This window comes from Anarrhichthys ocellatus, unplaced genomic scaffold (assembly GCF_004355925.1).
Source record: "Anarrhichthys ocellatus isolate YVR2014 unplaced genomic scaffold, GSC_Weel_1.0 scaffold53, whole genome shotgun sequence".
NCBI classification, from domain to species: Eukaryota; Metazoa; Chordata; class Actinopteri; order Perciformes; family Anarhichadidae; genus Anarrhichthys; species Anarrhichthys ocellatus.
In genome coordinates this window covers 963,427-974,216 of record NW_022280083.1, presented here as the reverse complement: position 1 = coordinate 974,216, position 10,790 = coordinate 963,427, and the positions used below count along the sequence as shown (strand labels likewise).

At 41.2% G+C, this 10,790-nt stretch overlaps 2 protein-coding genes across 5 annotated transcripts in view; both read right to left on the bottom strand.

Annotated features, from left to right (window-relative positions):
* The window catches only part of ascc2 (activating signal cointegrator 1 complex subunit 2), a 7,840-nt gene extending 3,111 nt beyond the window's left edge, over window positions 1-4,729 (bottom strand). Inside the window, exons 1-13 of the mRNA XM_031870601.1 lie at window positions 4,593-4,729; window positions 3,596-3,701; window positions 3,298-3,456; window positions 3,019-3,192; window positions 2,719-2,848; window positions 2,512-2,579; window positions 2,248-2,361; window positions 1,586-1,698; window positions 1,414-1,488; window positions 1,214-1,318; window positions 1,040-1,108; window positions 822-896; window positions 211-477 (exon numbers count right to left, since the gene is read on the bottom strand). Of these exons, the coding sequence (XP_031726461.1) occupies window positions 211-477; window positions 822-896; window positions 1,040-1,108; window positions 1,214-1,318; window positions 1,414-1,488; window positions 1,586-1,698; window positions 2,248-2,361; window positions 2,512-2,579; window positions 2,719-2,848; window positions 3,019-3,192; window positions 3,298-3,456; window positions 3,596-3,701; window positions 4,593-4,636 (1,499 nt within the window). The 5' untranslated portion in view covers window positions 4,637-4,729. The remainder of the gene's footprint in view (window positions 1-210; window positions 478-821; window positions 897-1,039; window positions 1,109-1,213; window positions 1,319-1,413; window positions 1,489-1,585; window positions 1,699-2,247; window positions 2,362-2,511; window positions 2,580-2,718; window positions 2,849-3,018; window positions 3,193-3,297; window positions 3,457-3,595; window positions 3,702-4,592) is intronic.
* Window positions 4,730-5,598: 869 nt separating this feature from the next.
* slc39a14 (solute carrier family 39 member 14) overlaps window positions 5,599-10,790 on the bottom strand; it is a 24,471-nt gene continuing 19,279 nt past the window's right edge. For all 4 annotated transcript variants that reach the window (XM_031870556.1, XM_031870553.1, XM_031870555.1 and 1 more), the window contains 3 exons: window positions 10,248-10,473; window positions 9,981-10,165; window positions 5,599-8,805 (listed from right to left, as the gene is read on the bottom strand). In XM_031870556.1, coding sequence (XP_031726416.1) covers window positions 8,623-8,805; window positions 9,981-10,165; window positions 10,248-10,473 — 594 coding nt within the window. In that variant the 3' untranslated portion in view covers window positions 5,599-8,622. The remainder of the gene's footprint in view (window positions 8,806-9,980; window positions 10,166-10,247; window positions 10,474-10,790) is intronic.

Below are 10,790 nucleotides of genomic sequence, written 5' to 3'. Positions count from 1 at the left end.
TATATATATATATATATAAAATTTTTTCTTAAAATATTTTCCCAAATATATTTATATATATATATATGGGAAACTACAACAGGAATTTCTCACTATTTTGTTATATTTTATAGACAAAGCGATTAACTTCAGCCTCACATTTTAAGCAAACATTATGATATTATTTGTGAAAACTCCCTCAGCTAACTACTTATAATAAATACAGGACACTCATAAAAACATATTAAATTAGCTGTATTAATCACAGAACTCACATTATTTCCTTTTCGGGGAACATCCAACATGGCCTCTGCTCCTCTCAGACTCTCTCCTCCTTCTGACTCTCTCTCCTCCTGAACTCTAAAGCCAGATGAGGAGGAGGCGGCAGCACCGCCCGCTGCTCCCTGATGCCGAGTCTGGCTGTGCGGTCTCCGTCGCCCCACACTGTCCCAGGCGCTCTCTACCCCCTGGAGCAGGTAGGACGTCCTGGTCTCATCGCTGAGGGAAGCAGGCGGTTAAGGAAATGAAACGACTAATAATAGACATTATAGTCTGCTACCGAACAAACAGGTCGACAGTAGTAATACGTTATTTCTTTAATAAGATAGTTTCCTCTTTAGCTCTTTATTCAGTGAAGCTCTCTCCAAAGAAATACTGAAGGCAGAAGAGAAAGTCACTGGGTCCTAATTTGCTGCTCCAAAATTAAAACAAGGTCTGCGTAGAGGCGTTTGTCTATTTAAAACCGTAGGTGTGCTTCAAAACGTCAGACGTTTTCAGCGTGCTTGGGCCTGAAGCCATAAAGTCTGTTGTTAGAGTTCCTGCTTTAAGCGTGAGAAAGATACATGAGAGGGAGGGCCTGTTGGAGGAGGCTGATGTCGTCTGCGATGGAGAACTGCTCATCATAGTCCGACAAGAACCTGAGAGGACAGAACAAACCTCTTCATGCACTTTGTCATTGCACTTAAAAAGAAAAAACACTTGTGACATTTAATGAGGACTAACTAACAAGCCCCCGCCCCCTGCCCCGGAGGTGACCCCAGATCTCAACCAGCAATTTTACCTTTTCTCAGGTAAAAAAGATGTGAAATGTTGTAGGAGCTCCTCTGCAAAGGTTTGCATGTTTTCTCCCCTGCAAGGCAACAACATCCAGCAGAATTAATTTGTGCGTGTGTGTGTGTGTGTGTGTGTTATGCCAATCCTGTTAAGATGCACAATGAGAGTGTGGACGCCTCACCCCTCCAGGATCGGCTGCAGGCAGGTGTGGTGCAGCAGCAGGTGAGCCATCTCCACTATCTTACGACAGGAGTGGGACAACCTCTTCCACAAGTCCTCCTGAAGACTAAAGGAGGGTTTGGGTTTCATTCATTAAGGTATTCATCGAGTGGGTCTCAATCTTTTGACCTTTTTAAAGCGTTATATTCATCAGAAACTCACCCTTTATCGTCAAAGTTTCTCTTCCTCACCGCGTTCTCGAGGTCAGGCACAGCGGACTCATAAAACGAGGTCAGTCTGTCAGGAGACAAAAACAAAAAAAACACTCACGAGAAGCTTCTTCCGGAGGTGTAGCTGCGATAGCGACAGTTATACTTCATCCGTGTACTTCTACCTGCTGAGGAAACCATGGGAGTGGAAGCTGGAGCAGGCGGCAGGGAAGATGTCCAGGAAGGCATGGATGGTGGTGGTGGAGTCACACAGGTACAGAACCAGATCTACGAGATCCTGAAGAAGAAAACACACAAACACGATCAAAGACATGAAGCAGATAAAACTACTGAGCGTTCCTGTCACCGTCAGTAAACCAGATAACTGAATATCCAAATATAACATTTCATATCTTCATCAACTCGGATTTAAAACCTTTTTAACGCCAGTTAAACAGAAAGTTTAACTCATTTTTTGAATTGAATATCAGATATTAAATTGTGACATGTTCGACCCATTCAGCGCCTGGATTTGAAGACTCTTCTTTAACTTGTGGACAAACTATACATCTACAACAGAATGAAATTATAACCCTTGCAGAAAGGGTGAGTGATGCTAACCTTTTAAATTCTTACATGTAAAAACAGATTACTAACGAGTTCCTAAGGAAAGCCTGATTTATTTATCGAGGCTCAAAGCAGAAAAATGTCCCCCATGTGTTGTGATAATAAATCAAGTTATATCTGAATAATCACTGTCACAGAGAAGCTATTTACACACCAGAGCAGCCTGTTTTGTTCAGCCCTGCATGCTGTTTATGTCTGTAGATGTGCGTGTTGGTCTGACCTGCTGGCTCATGGTCATGGCAGTGCGCTGTTTCTGTGAGTTCAGCTTCATCGGCTCCATGGCGGCGGCTCCTTCACAGTAGAGACCACACTTATCCAGGATGGTGTCGAACACCTGAGGAGGGAAGAGAAGGAAAGGAAAGGAGGGAAGAGAAGCAAAGGAAAGGAGAGAGGAGACAATATATCATCTGTGTGTCTTTAAATCACTCCTTGGAAAACCCTTAATATCTTTTACCAGTCTTACACTTTTTAAATATGATCTCACCTGTAACACAGTGGGAACCGTCTCATCTAAGTCGACGTAGTAAGACGGCTGCTGGGTAAAGATATTCTCTAAAAAAATACATCGTTATGAAAGTTAACAAATAGTGACAACACACATTAAAAACGTCCAATCTTCACTCCACATTCTAATCACAAAATATTCCATTTAAGTCATCAACATACTCCGTAATGATTAAAAACAGCTCACCGATCATCTTGTTCAGCAGCTGGCTGTTGCCCTTTCCAAAGAGCACACACAGATCCAGGATTTTGGGAATGTCAAACAGGAAGTTCTCATAGATAATTTCTCCAAACACAGCCGGGGTGAGGAAGCTCTCCTGTGAAACAGGAGCACAAAGCAACCAGTTCAACAGTATGTGTAGGCTGTGTACTTAGGAGTGGCTTTGACAAACACTATGCTCATTTGATTATGCAAACAATAACTGGTACGTCTGATGAGTAGAGAATTGTTCCCTCTCTAGAGTTCATATTTGGATGCTGCTCCTACCTTGGACTCCTTGTGTGTGGCCATCCGGAGGAAGGTCAGGAAGACGGCCCTGTGAACACAGCGCTGCATGTCGACCACCGCCGGAGAGGAGGGAAGGGCGGCGAGGTCGAGGCCGCGAGGAGCGTGGTGCAGGTACGAGTCCAGGCACCTCTGCAGAGAATCATCGAACACCACCTGGTGGAGGAGACGAGAAACGTCTGAATCTACAGTGTGTTTTCATTCATTCACATTTCTTTCTTTGTGGCTCAGAGAGATGTTTGCATATTAACAGCCTCTCACCTGACACCAGAACTTGTCATGGGGCAGTGCAAGCAGCCAGTCCAGGTCCTCCGTGATGAATTTGGCATGTTCCAAAAACTCCTCAGCCTCGGCGGGAGAGCCGTCTTCTGGCGGGGGTTTGTAAGGCACGAAGCAGCGCTCCTCCTTCCTGGCCGGGTGCTGAATGTGGAACAGAGAGCAGCAGAGGTTTGACTCTCATAAAACTGGTCTTTGTGAGAGGCAAGTCTGGTGATTCCTGGAGCACCACACACTGATGTTTGAGTGCATTTTCTGTTTAAAAAGAGGAGGTTTGACTGACCAGTGCAGGCAGCGTGTGCTCTTTCCCCAGCGGGCCCGGCTCGGTCACCTGCTGCTCATCCAGTGGCACTCGGGCGCAGGCCATGGCTCCTCCCTCTCTAGTTTCTCTATTAAATCACAGCAATATTGGTCATTTCAGCAGACTTGTCGGTGTTTAAAAGGTATATCATTTATATTTTTTGCTAGTTAACAGTTTCTCAATTGGATGTCTATTGAGTATTGAGTATTACACGGTATATCCGATCTATAGTGTATACACCTAATCATACCTCCAGCTGTTTAATCTATAATATCTACTGTAAGCATTTCTTTACACTCTGTACTACAAATCTATTAGTATATCTGCACTGCTTACTATGGGTATACTGTCCATACTGTATATGTCTAGTGTGTATTTATACCCTATAGTGTTTATTCTACTCATACTATATTTTATTCTGTATATTATTTACTGCTTTTTGCACTTCTGGTTGATGTAGTCTCAGTAAATTGCGTGTACTCTTTGCAGTGACGATACATTTAATCTAATCTAATGTTTTTCATCAACAACAGTACCATGGTCACATACTTGTACATTAACTAGATGTCAGTACCGTGGTCACATACTTGTACATTAACTAGATGTCAGTACCGTGGTCACATACTTGTACATTAACTAGATGTCAGTACCATGGTCACATACTTGTACATTAACTAGGTGTCAGTACTGTGGTCACATATAATCTGTAGAGACAATTCTCATTTGACGTTACATTATGACGAACTGACAGATTAGCAGGTAACAGAGCCTAAACAGCTGAATCAAAGGGAGTGTCTGTTAGCTTGTAAGCTACACACAGACACTCTCATTAGTTAACGTTAGCTAAGTCAGTCGCCGGCTAGCTAGCTAACTAGCTAGCCGGCGACTTTAAAACCGTCCTCTCGTGGCCTCATGTGTATAATAATAATTGTAACGTTACCGGACATTATAATTATGATAAGTTAATACATATGTTCACCTGTTATAACACGACTCTCTGTAAACTCGCTCAAGCCATGTCATCAAAGTCGTCGCTGCTCTCGACAGTTTCGTTTCCAGACAAAATTCTAATCACCTGTGTTGGACACGGAAGTGACGTAGCGGTGTTCTTCTTCTTCTTCTTCTTTTACATTCCAGTGTATTTACTGCCCCCTGGTGGGCACCAGGCGCAGCACTAGTGTGGTAAACAGAAATGTTTAGCTAACTTTGTGTTTGTCTGTCATAAAAAGTATTTTATTGCATCCTCTCCAGATGCTGTTTTTCCGTAATGGAAAGTAATTAAGTACATTTATTTAAAACTCAAGTAGTTAAATACAGAGTCAGAAACCATCCCTGTGCAAAAACCCTGAAACACTAATATTCATTAGCAATCCAACATGTAAATATGTCATACCTCACAATGTACCTAGATACAGTACTTGAGTAAATGTACTTAACGTATTGTATTTTCCACAAATGAATACTTTACTTGAGTACTTCCTTATTCTGCTACTTGATACTTCTACTTTATTTGATGACACACTGCTTTAACCCAGGAACAATACATTAGCTTTGAACCCTCCAATAATATAATAGTAATACATCATTTTTCTGTGTGAGAATGTTTGAAACTTTCAAATATTTACAGGAAACATACAATAACTTCTACAATTGTCTATTTAATTTCCACTAAAGTAAAAAAAGATGGGCGGAAAAAAATACAATCCCATGAATGTTTGATGAGCTGAACCATGAAAAATGAGATAAACAAATCCAAAAAGAGAAAATCCTTCATGTGATTTGGTTTGTTTGTACCTTCTTTCTTTTAAAGGTACGAGACAAAGTACATCTGCTGTACTATCTATAGAATATTACACCTGTATACTGACTGAAGCTTTGCTCTAAGAGAGGACTATAGGGAGAACAGATCATTTGCACAGAACATAAATAAGTTGAATAAACTGTTAAGAAGACTAAACAAGACAATAATGACACTTGACACATGATTTTCTTGGAAAAGAATGTTTATAAAAAAGATGTCCATGACACACTGAAGGCTGTTGAGGATTCCAATAGATTACATTAGGTACAATATTTTTTATTATTAAATTATAAAGTCTGAGAGCACATCAATAAATTATCAAAATCTCCAGAAAAGTCAAACATTGGTTTATATTATAACTGACCAGAAATTCAGATATTTGTGTGTCTATGCTGACTTTAAATGTGCGACATTCCTTCAAAATAAAATACTGAAACAAAAGATAAACAAACAAAAAGACTGAACTTTCGTCTGCTTTCATGGCTTGTGATGTAAACCGAAACTGAATATTTTATCTTGAGTGTAAAGCATAAAATAAATATTCTATGGCTCTAACAACAATGCATAATCTCCCATACATCTTAAATATCAAGCAGCAACAAGTGTATGCAGCATAAGTCATTCTGTTTCTGTAGTGTACAAGAGATTATATATTGTATAGTTATTTATTATTATATGTTTTTTAAGTCACTGAATGGGAGAGATTCTGGAAAAAAACTATCTTAAACTTAAGATAGTTTAAAAAAAAATAAAAATAGGTCATCATGTAACTTTCCAAACATATTGAAAACCTTCCAAAATAACATACATACTGCTTTTTCTCAAGTACTTAGGAGTCAATGAAATATTTTAAAAAGGGGAAAAAGGATACCTCGTGGTAACCGTTTTAATAGCTCGCCCTCTAGGTCTTTACACTGTGAGAGCCAATCATGGCTCCCAACTTCTATTTCTCATAAATAATAACCTACGGCTCTTCTTATATTCTAATATTGAATCTACAGTAAAGCATGTTGTGTGTTCTGTGTTGCTTTTTGAATATTTAACGGCGAAACATATGTGCACTCCGATGTCAGTAAATGTGGATCAGCAGAGAGTGATCTGTAGCGTCCACAGCAGCAGAAAGGAGGACGTTGGTGTGAATGGCTGTTTCAACCTAAACAACACTAGTCACAGTTGCTGTCGTTTACAATATGACAAACGGCAACAACTCCGATACACACACACCATTACAGATCATGAACCGTTTTTCACTGCCCAAAAGTACGCAGAGGCTTCGCAGCAGATTTTGGAACTGTGAGGATCATCATGTTGAAACAGGAAACAGAAAAATGTTGCCACAAAGTTGGAAGCCTGTCGTCTAACATATTATTTTATCTTGAAGCAAACAAGCTACATTTCTAGGACTGCAGACAGCTAACTATATTTTAGTTATCGATTAAAGTGTCAGTAAACAGTTTTTTTTTGCTTTAACGGTATGAAGTATTGATTGCACAATCAAATGGATGTAGAATAATGACACCATCTGCGTTTAAACCGGTTCCCTATAAGCCTCCATTTATCGGTAGCTATCCCCAGTTACCAAATGTGACCATCAATGTGAGTTTATTTTGCAGTAACTGTCCCCAGTCGAGGACAAGACGAACAGTGGGAAACAACACGTAGTGTGTTCTTTGTTGTCGCTAGTAGTAAAAAACGTAAAGTGATCCATTTGTTTTTGCGACAGAAACAATAAAACCACAGAGAAACACGAGAGGTGAGGGGAAGTTGTCTGTTTCCACTTTAACGTGTCTGATTGATAACATATCATAACTCTTTTTGTCGTTGTTTTGTTTGACCAACATGCCAAAAAAATCCAGAAATATTTACTTAACTGTATATCCTAACATTAGAGGAGCCGGTCAGTTTTTTGCATTTGTGCTTAAAACAAAATGACATAAACATTTAATTTATTACCAAAATAGCAGCCGTTAAACAAACCATGAAAAACAACCCCACAAAAAACCTGCACATAAGCTTGTCCACATACTTTTGGCCATGTAGTGCAGCTCAGAGAGGATCAGAGGGTTTGTCATGACAACCTAAACAGATACAGTATATAACTTCATTTTTCTATCATTATTGTGATTAATATGGATACGGTCACAGAGAAGGAGGCGTAGATGTGTGTATATATAACTCATCTTATTTGAACCTTTACTGAACTGTAAAAGAAGAGATCATTGAGGGAGAACTAGCCTCTCCGGGATGTGCGGAGACCACAGATTTGCATTTTCAGCTCAAGAATACGAGGAATAAAAAAACGATTCAATGACATGTCAATGAAGGGCACAGATGGTAAACTAGAGGGAGGAACGCCGACAAGGGCGCAGAGGGTTGATCTGCATGAAGCCTCAAACATCAAACTCTTTATGTCGCGTGACATATCTGGTCCAGGCTTCTTCAGGGGTTTCTAACTGAAAGTCCGTGTGTCCGTGTAGCCCTTCACCATTCTCAATGGTCTGCCCATATTTGGTCTTCAGAAGTCCGAGTTCATGTTTATCACGCATAAAAAAATATAACATCAAAACACAAACAATTGAGTCCAGCTGGAAGTCAGTTTGAAGTTAATTAAAATTCCAGTTCAGGTTGGTAACGATTTGTTTTTGGTATGTGATGAAGAGGGCAGGAGGTTAAAGTCTGGGGGAAGAAGGATGTCAATAATACAGCTGCTGTTACCTGATTGTGCTTTTTCCACCTCCTGAGGAAGTGCTGCGGGCACCGAGGGTTAGTGATAGAAATACTCTGCATCTAGTGAATCTCAACACTTGAGGCTCAATGACAACCACTGAGAGAAGGAAAACAAGATCCGGAGCCGAAAATGGCTGATCAGTAGTCCGGAGGATAGAGGGGAAAGTTTTGAGTCAACTCGCTGCTTCAGGGGATATTTCTAAAGTGTGAGAGGGAGCAGCTCTCAGGGAAAAGGTCGATAAAACTTTTTTTTTAAATGAAGGCTGGTTCTTGCTCTTGCTGGGGATCTACTGCATGTGTGAACTCTGCATGAACGGCTACTCAAGTGTTTTTTAAAAGAGGAGGTGTGCGTACCTGCCGCACAGCAGCCAAACTGTCCTGGAAACCGAGGATGGGAGGAAGATCAAGAGGAGAAGTTCCCTCCTCTTGGGGGTCAGTTTACACCAGCGCACACAAAAAAAACCCATCTCAGTTGTGAGTTTCACACTGGTCCAAGCTGGTGTGTCTGGCGATAGTCCAGCTGTATCTGACCAGAGTAGGTGGTGAGGAGCAGCATGATGGCGAAACCCGTCAGCAGGCCGGCGTTCTGGATGGCGAAGACGAGGAGGAAGCTGCGGCCGCCGGCGTCCTCTTCCTCCCGACTCACCTCGTTCATCTCTGGAAACTGAGAAGCCAAAAAAAAACACAGAGACATGAAGAACCTTTTAATCTTCAGGGAAAAGTCCAAATAGTAGTCACGCACCTGCTCTGCTAACAGTCCGGATGTTACTACTTTACTGAGGCGCGTTAATAAAAACGCTGGAGAGCGTCTTTGAGTTAGTACTGAGTTTAGTTACAGACATTTAATTAAACTGAAGCAGGATGTCAGATGAAGGAACTATGCTGAGAACTGTTTACAGATCAGCACAACGTTATGTCACGATTATCCTGGACAAAATAATTGTGATTCATGATATTATCCCCGAAAATCATCAAAATATGCTGAAAACTCTTAAAATGGTACTAAAGGATACAGGAAACACTTAGCTTTCCATTTTCTTAATAAAGTAATATTTTTACTGCATCACATAATTTTAGGACACGCATCTTTCTTAGCGAAAAACAAACAATCTTAAATTCATGATAAACCATAAGGTCCCCCTGCATGAATAGAGGATAAATAAATGATTATTTAACTATGCGAGTCTGTTTCTTCTTACATGACAATTCCTGTATTCTATAATACAGGCGCTGGTTGAACAGCTTTGTGTTTCCTGCATTAAATATATATATATTATCTTCTAGAAGTCCTGATTTCAGGCACAACTTCACCAACTTCCAAGGTGTAAGAACACTTGTAGAATGAAGAACAAATTCCTTGTTAGACCAACGCGTTTCAGCTTGTAGCCTGACCTCGATAACATGCTTCTGAAGATCTACTCTTAAATAGATCTTCTTTCTGTGTGTGCGAAGACATAAATGTTATGAAGCCAAAAAAAACACTTTTTGCGTGCCTATTATTCCCTGTCTTGTTAGGTCAAAGTAATATGTGACTTTTAATAAAGACTATTGTTTTACTCACTGAATAAATAAGGAACTATTTGAAAAATAACATTTACTGCTGGCATAAAAACCTTTTATTTCTGGATAGATTTTGTTGTTGGGTGACAGATTTTTCTTCCTGACACAATCAACCACATGTATACGATGTGACACACTTTCCCCAACTACAAGCGTCCTCTTCCAGAGTTCTAAAGATCTTAAAAGGAGTCTGCTTTTGTTTAAATGAGAACCCATCCTCCTCTTACAACACATTCATCTGTGTTGACCTCATCCCCCCCCCCCCCCCCAAACACTGACCATGTCAGCCAGAGCGATGTAGAGGAACATTCCCCCGGCCAGGGCGAAGATCCAGTTGGGGGAGAAGCTGTGGCCGGCCAGGATGCCAAAGCCCATTCCCAGGTAACAGCAACAAGCCGACAGGAAGTTAAAGAACAGAGCCTGCTGTATGCTCATGCCAGCGTTCAGCAGGATCACAAAGTCTCCTGGTAGCAGAGAGAGAACATTAAGGAAGGTGAAAACAAAGTTAGTTTTCAAAGCAGCAGCCTTTTGGAGCTCCCGACTCACCGAGCTCGTGGGGGAACTCCTCGCACAGGATGGCCACGGAGGTGCTGACGCCCTGGAAGACGGAGGCGGTGAAGGAGGCGCCGATGGCCAATCCGTCGATGAAATTGTGCAGGCCGTCGCTCAGCGTGATCATCCAGGCCAGCGTACCGATGTCGGAGTAGGTCGTCCCCTTCAGCCAATAGCAGCCGCCGGCGGACCGCCCCCCGCTGTCCGGGCTCTGGGAGTCCTGGGATGATAGAGTTACAGACTGAGTTTACAGCAGTTTGACTTCATGAGAACCAGCTGAACCTGTCATCATGACACGTACTGGCAAATTAAAAAGTAAGCAGTCCGTGCCAATGATGGCATGGCGCCATATCGTGCTTGTATTGCATTAGTAATAAGGTATTTAATACTGAGATTAACATAATATTTAGTTTATAACTAGCAGAGCAACTAGTGTCCGAGAAGCCATTTACTGCCAAGCTGAGGTCGGCAACATGAAAGATCATCCTCAGAGATAAAAATCCAACGACTAAGAAAATAAAAATGCAGAGAATTCCC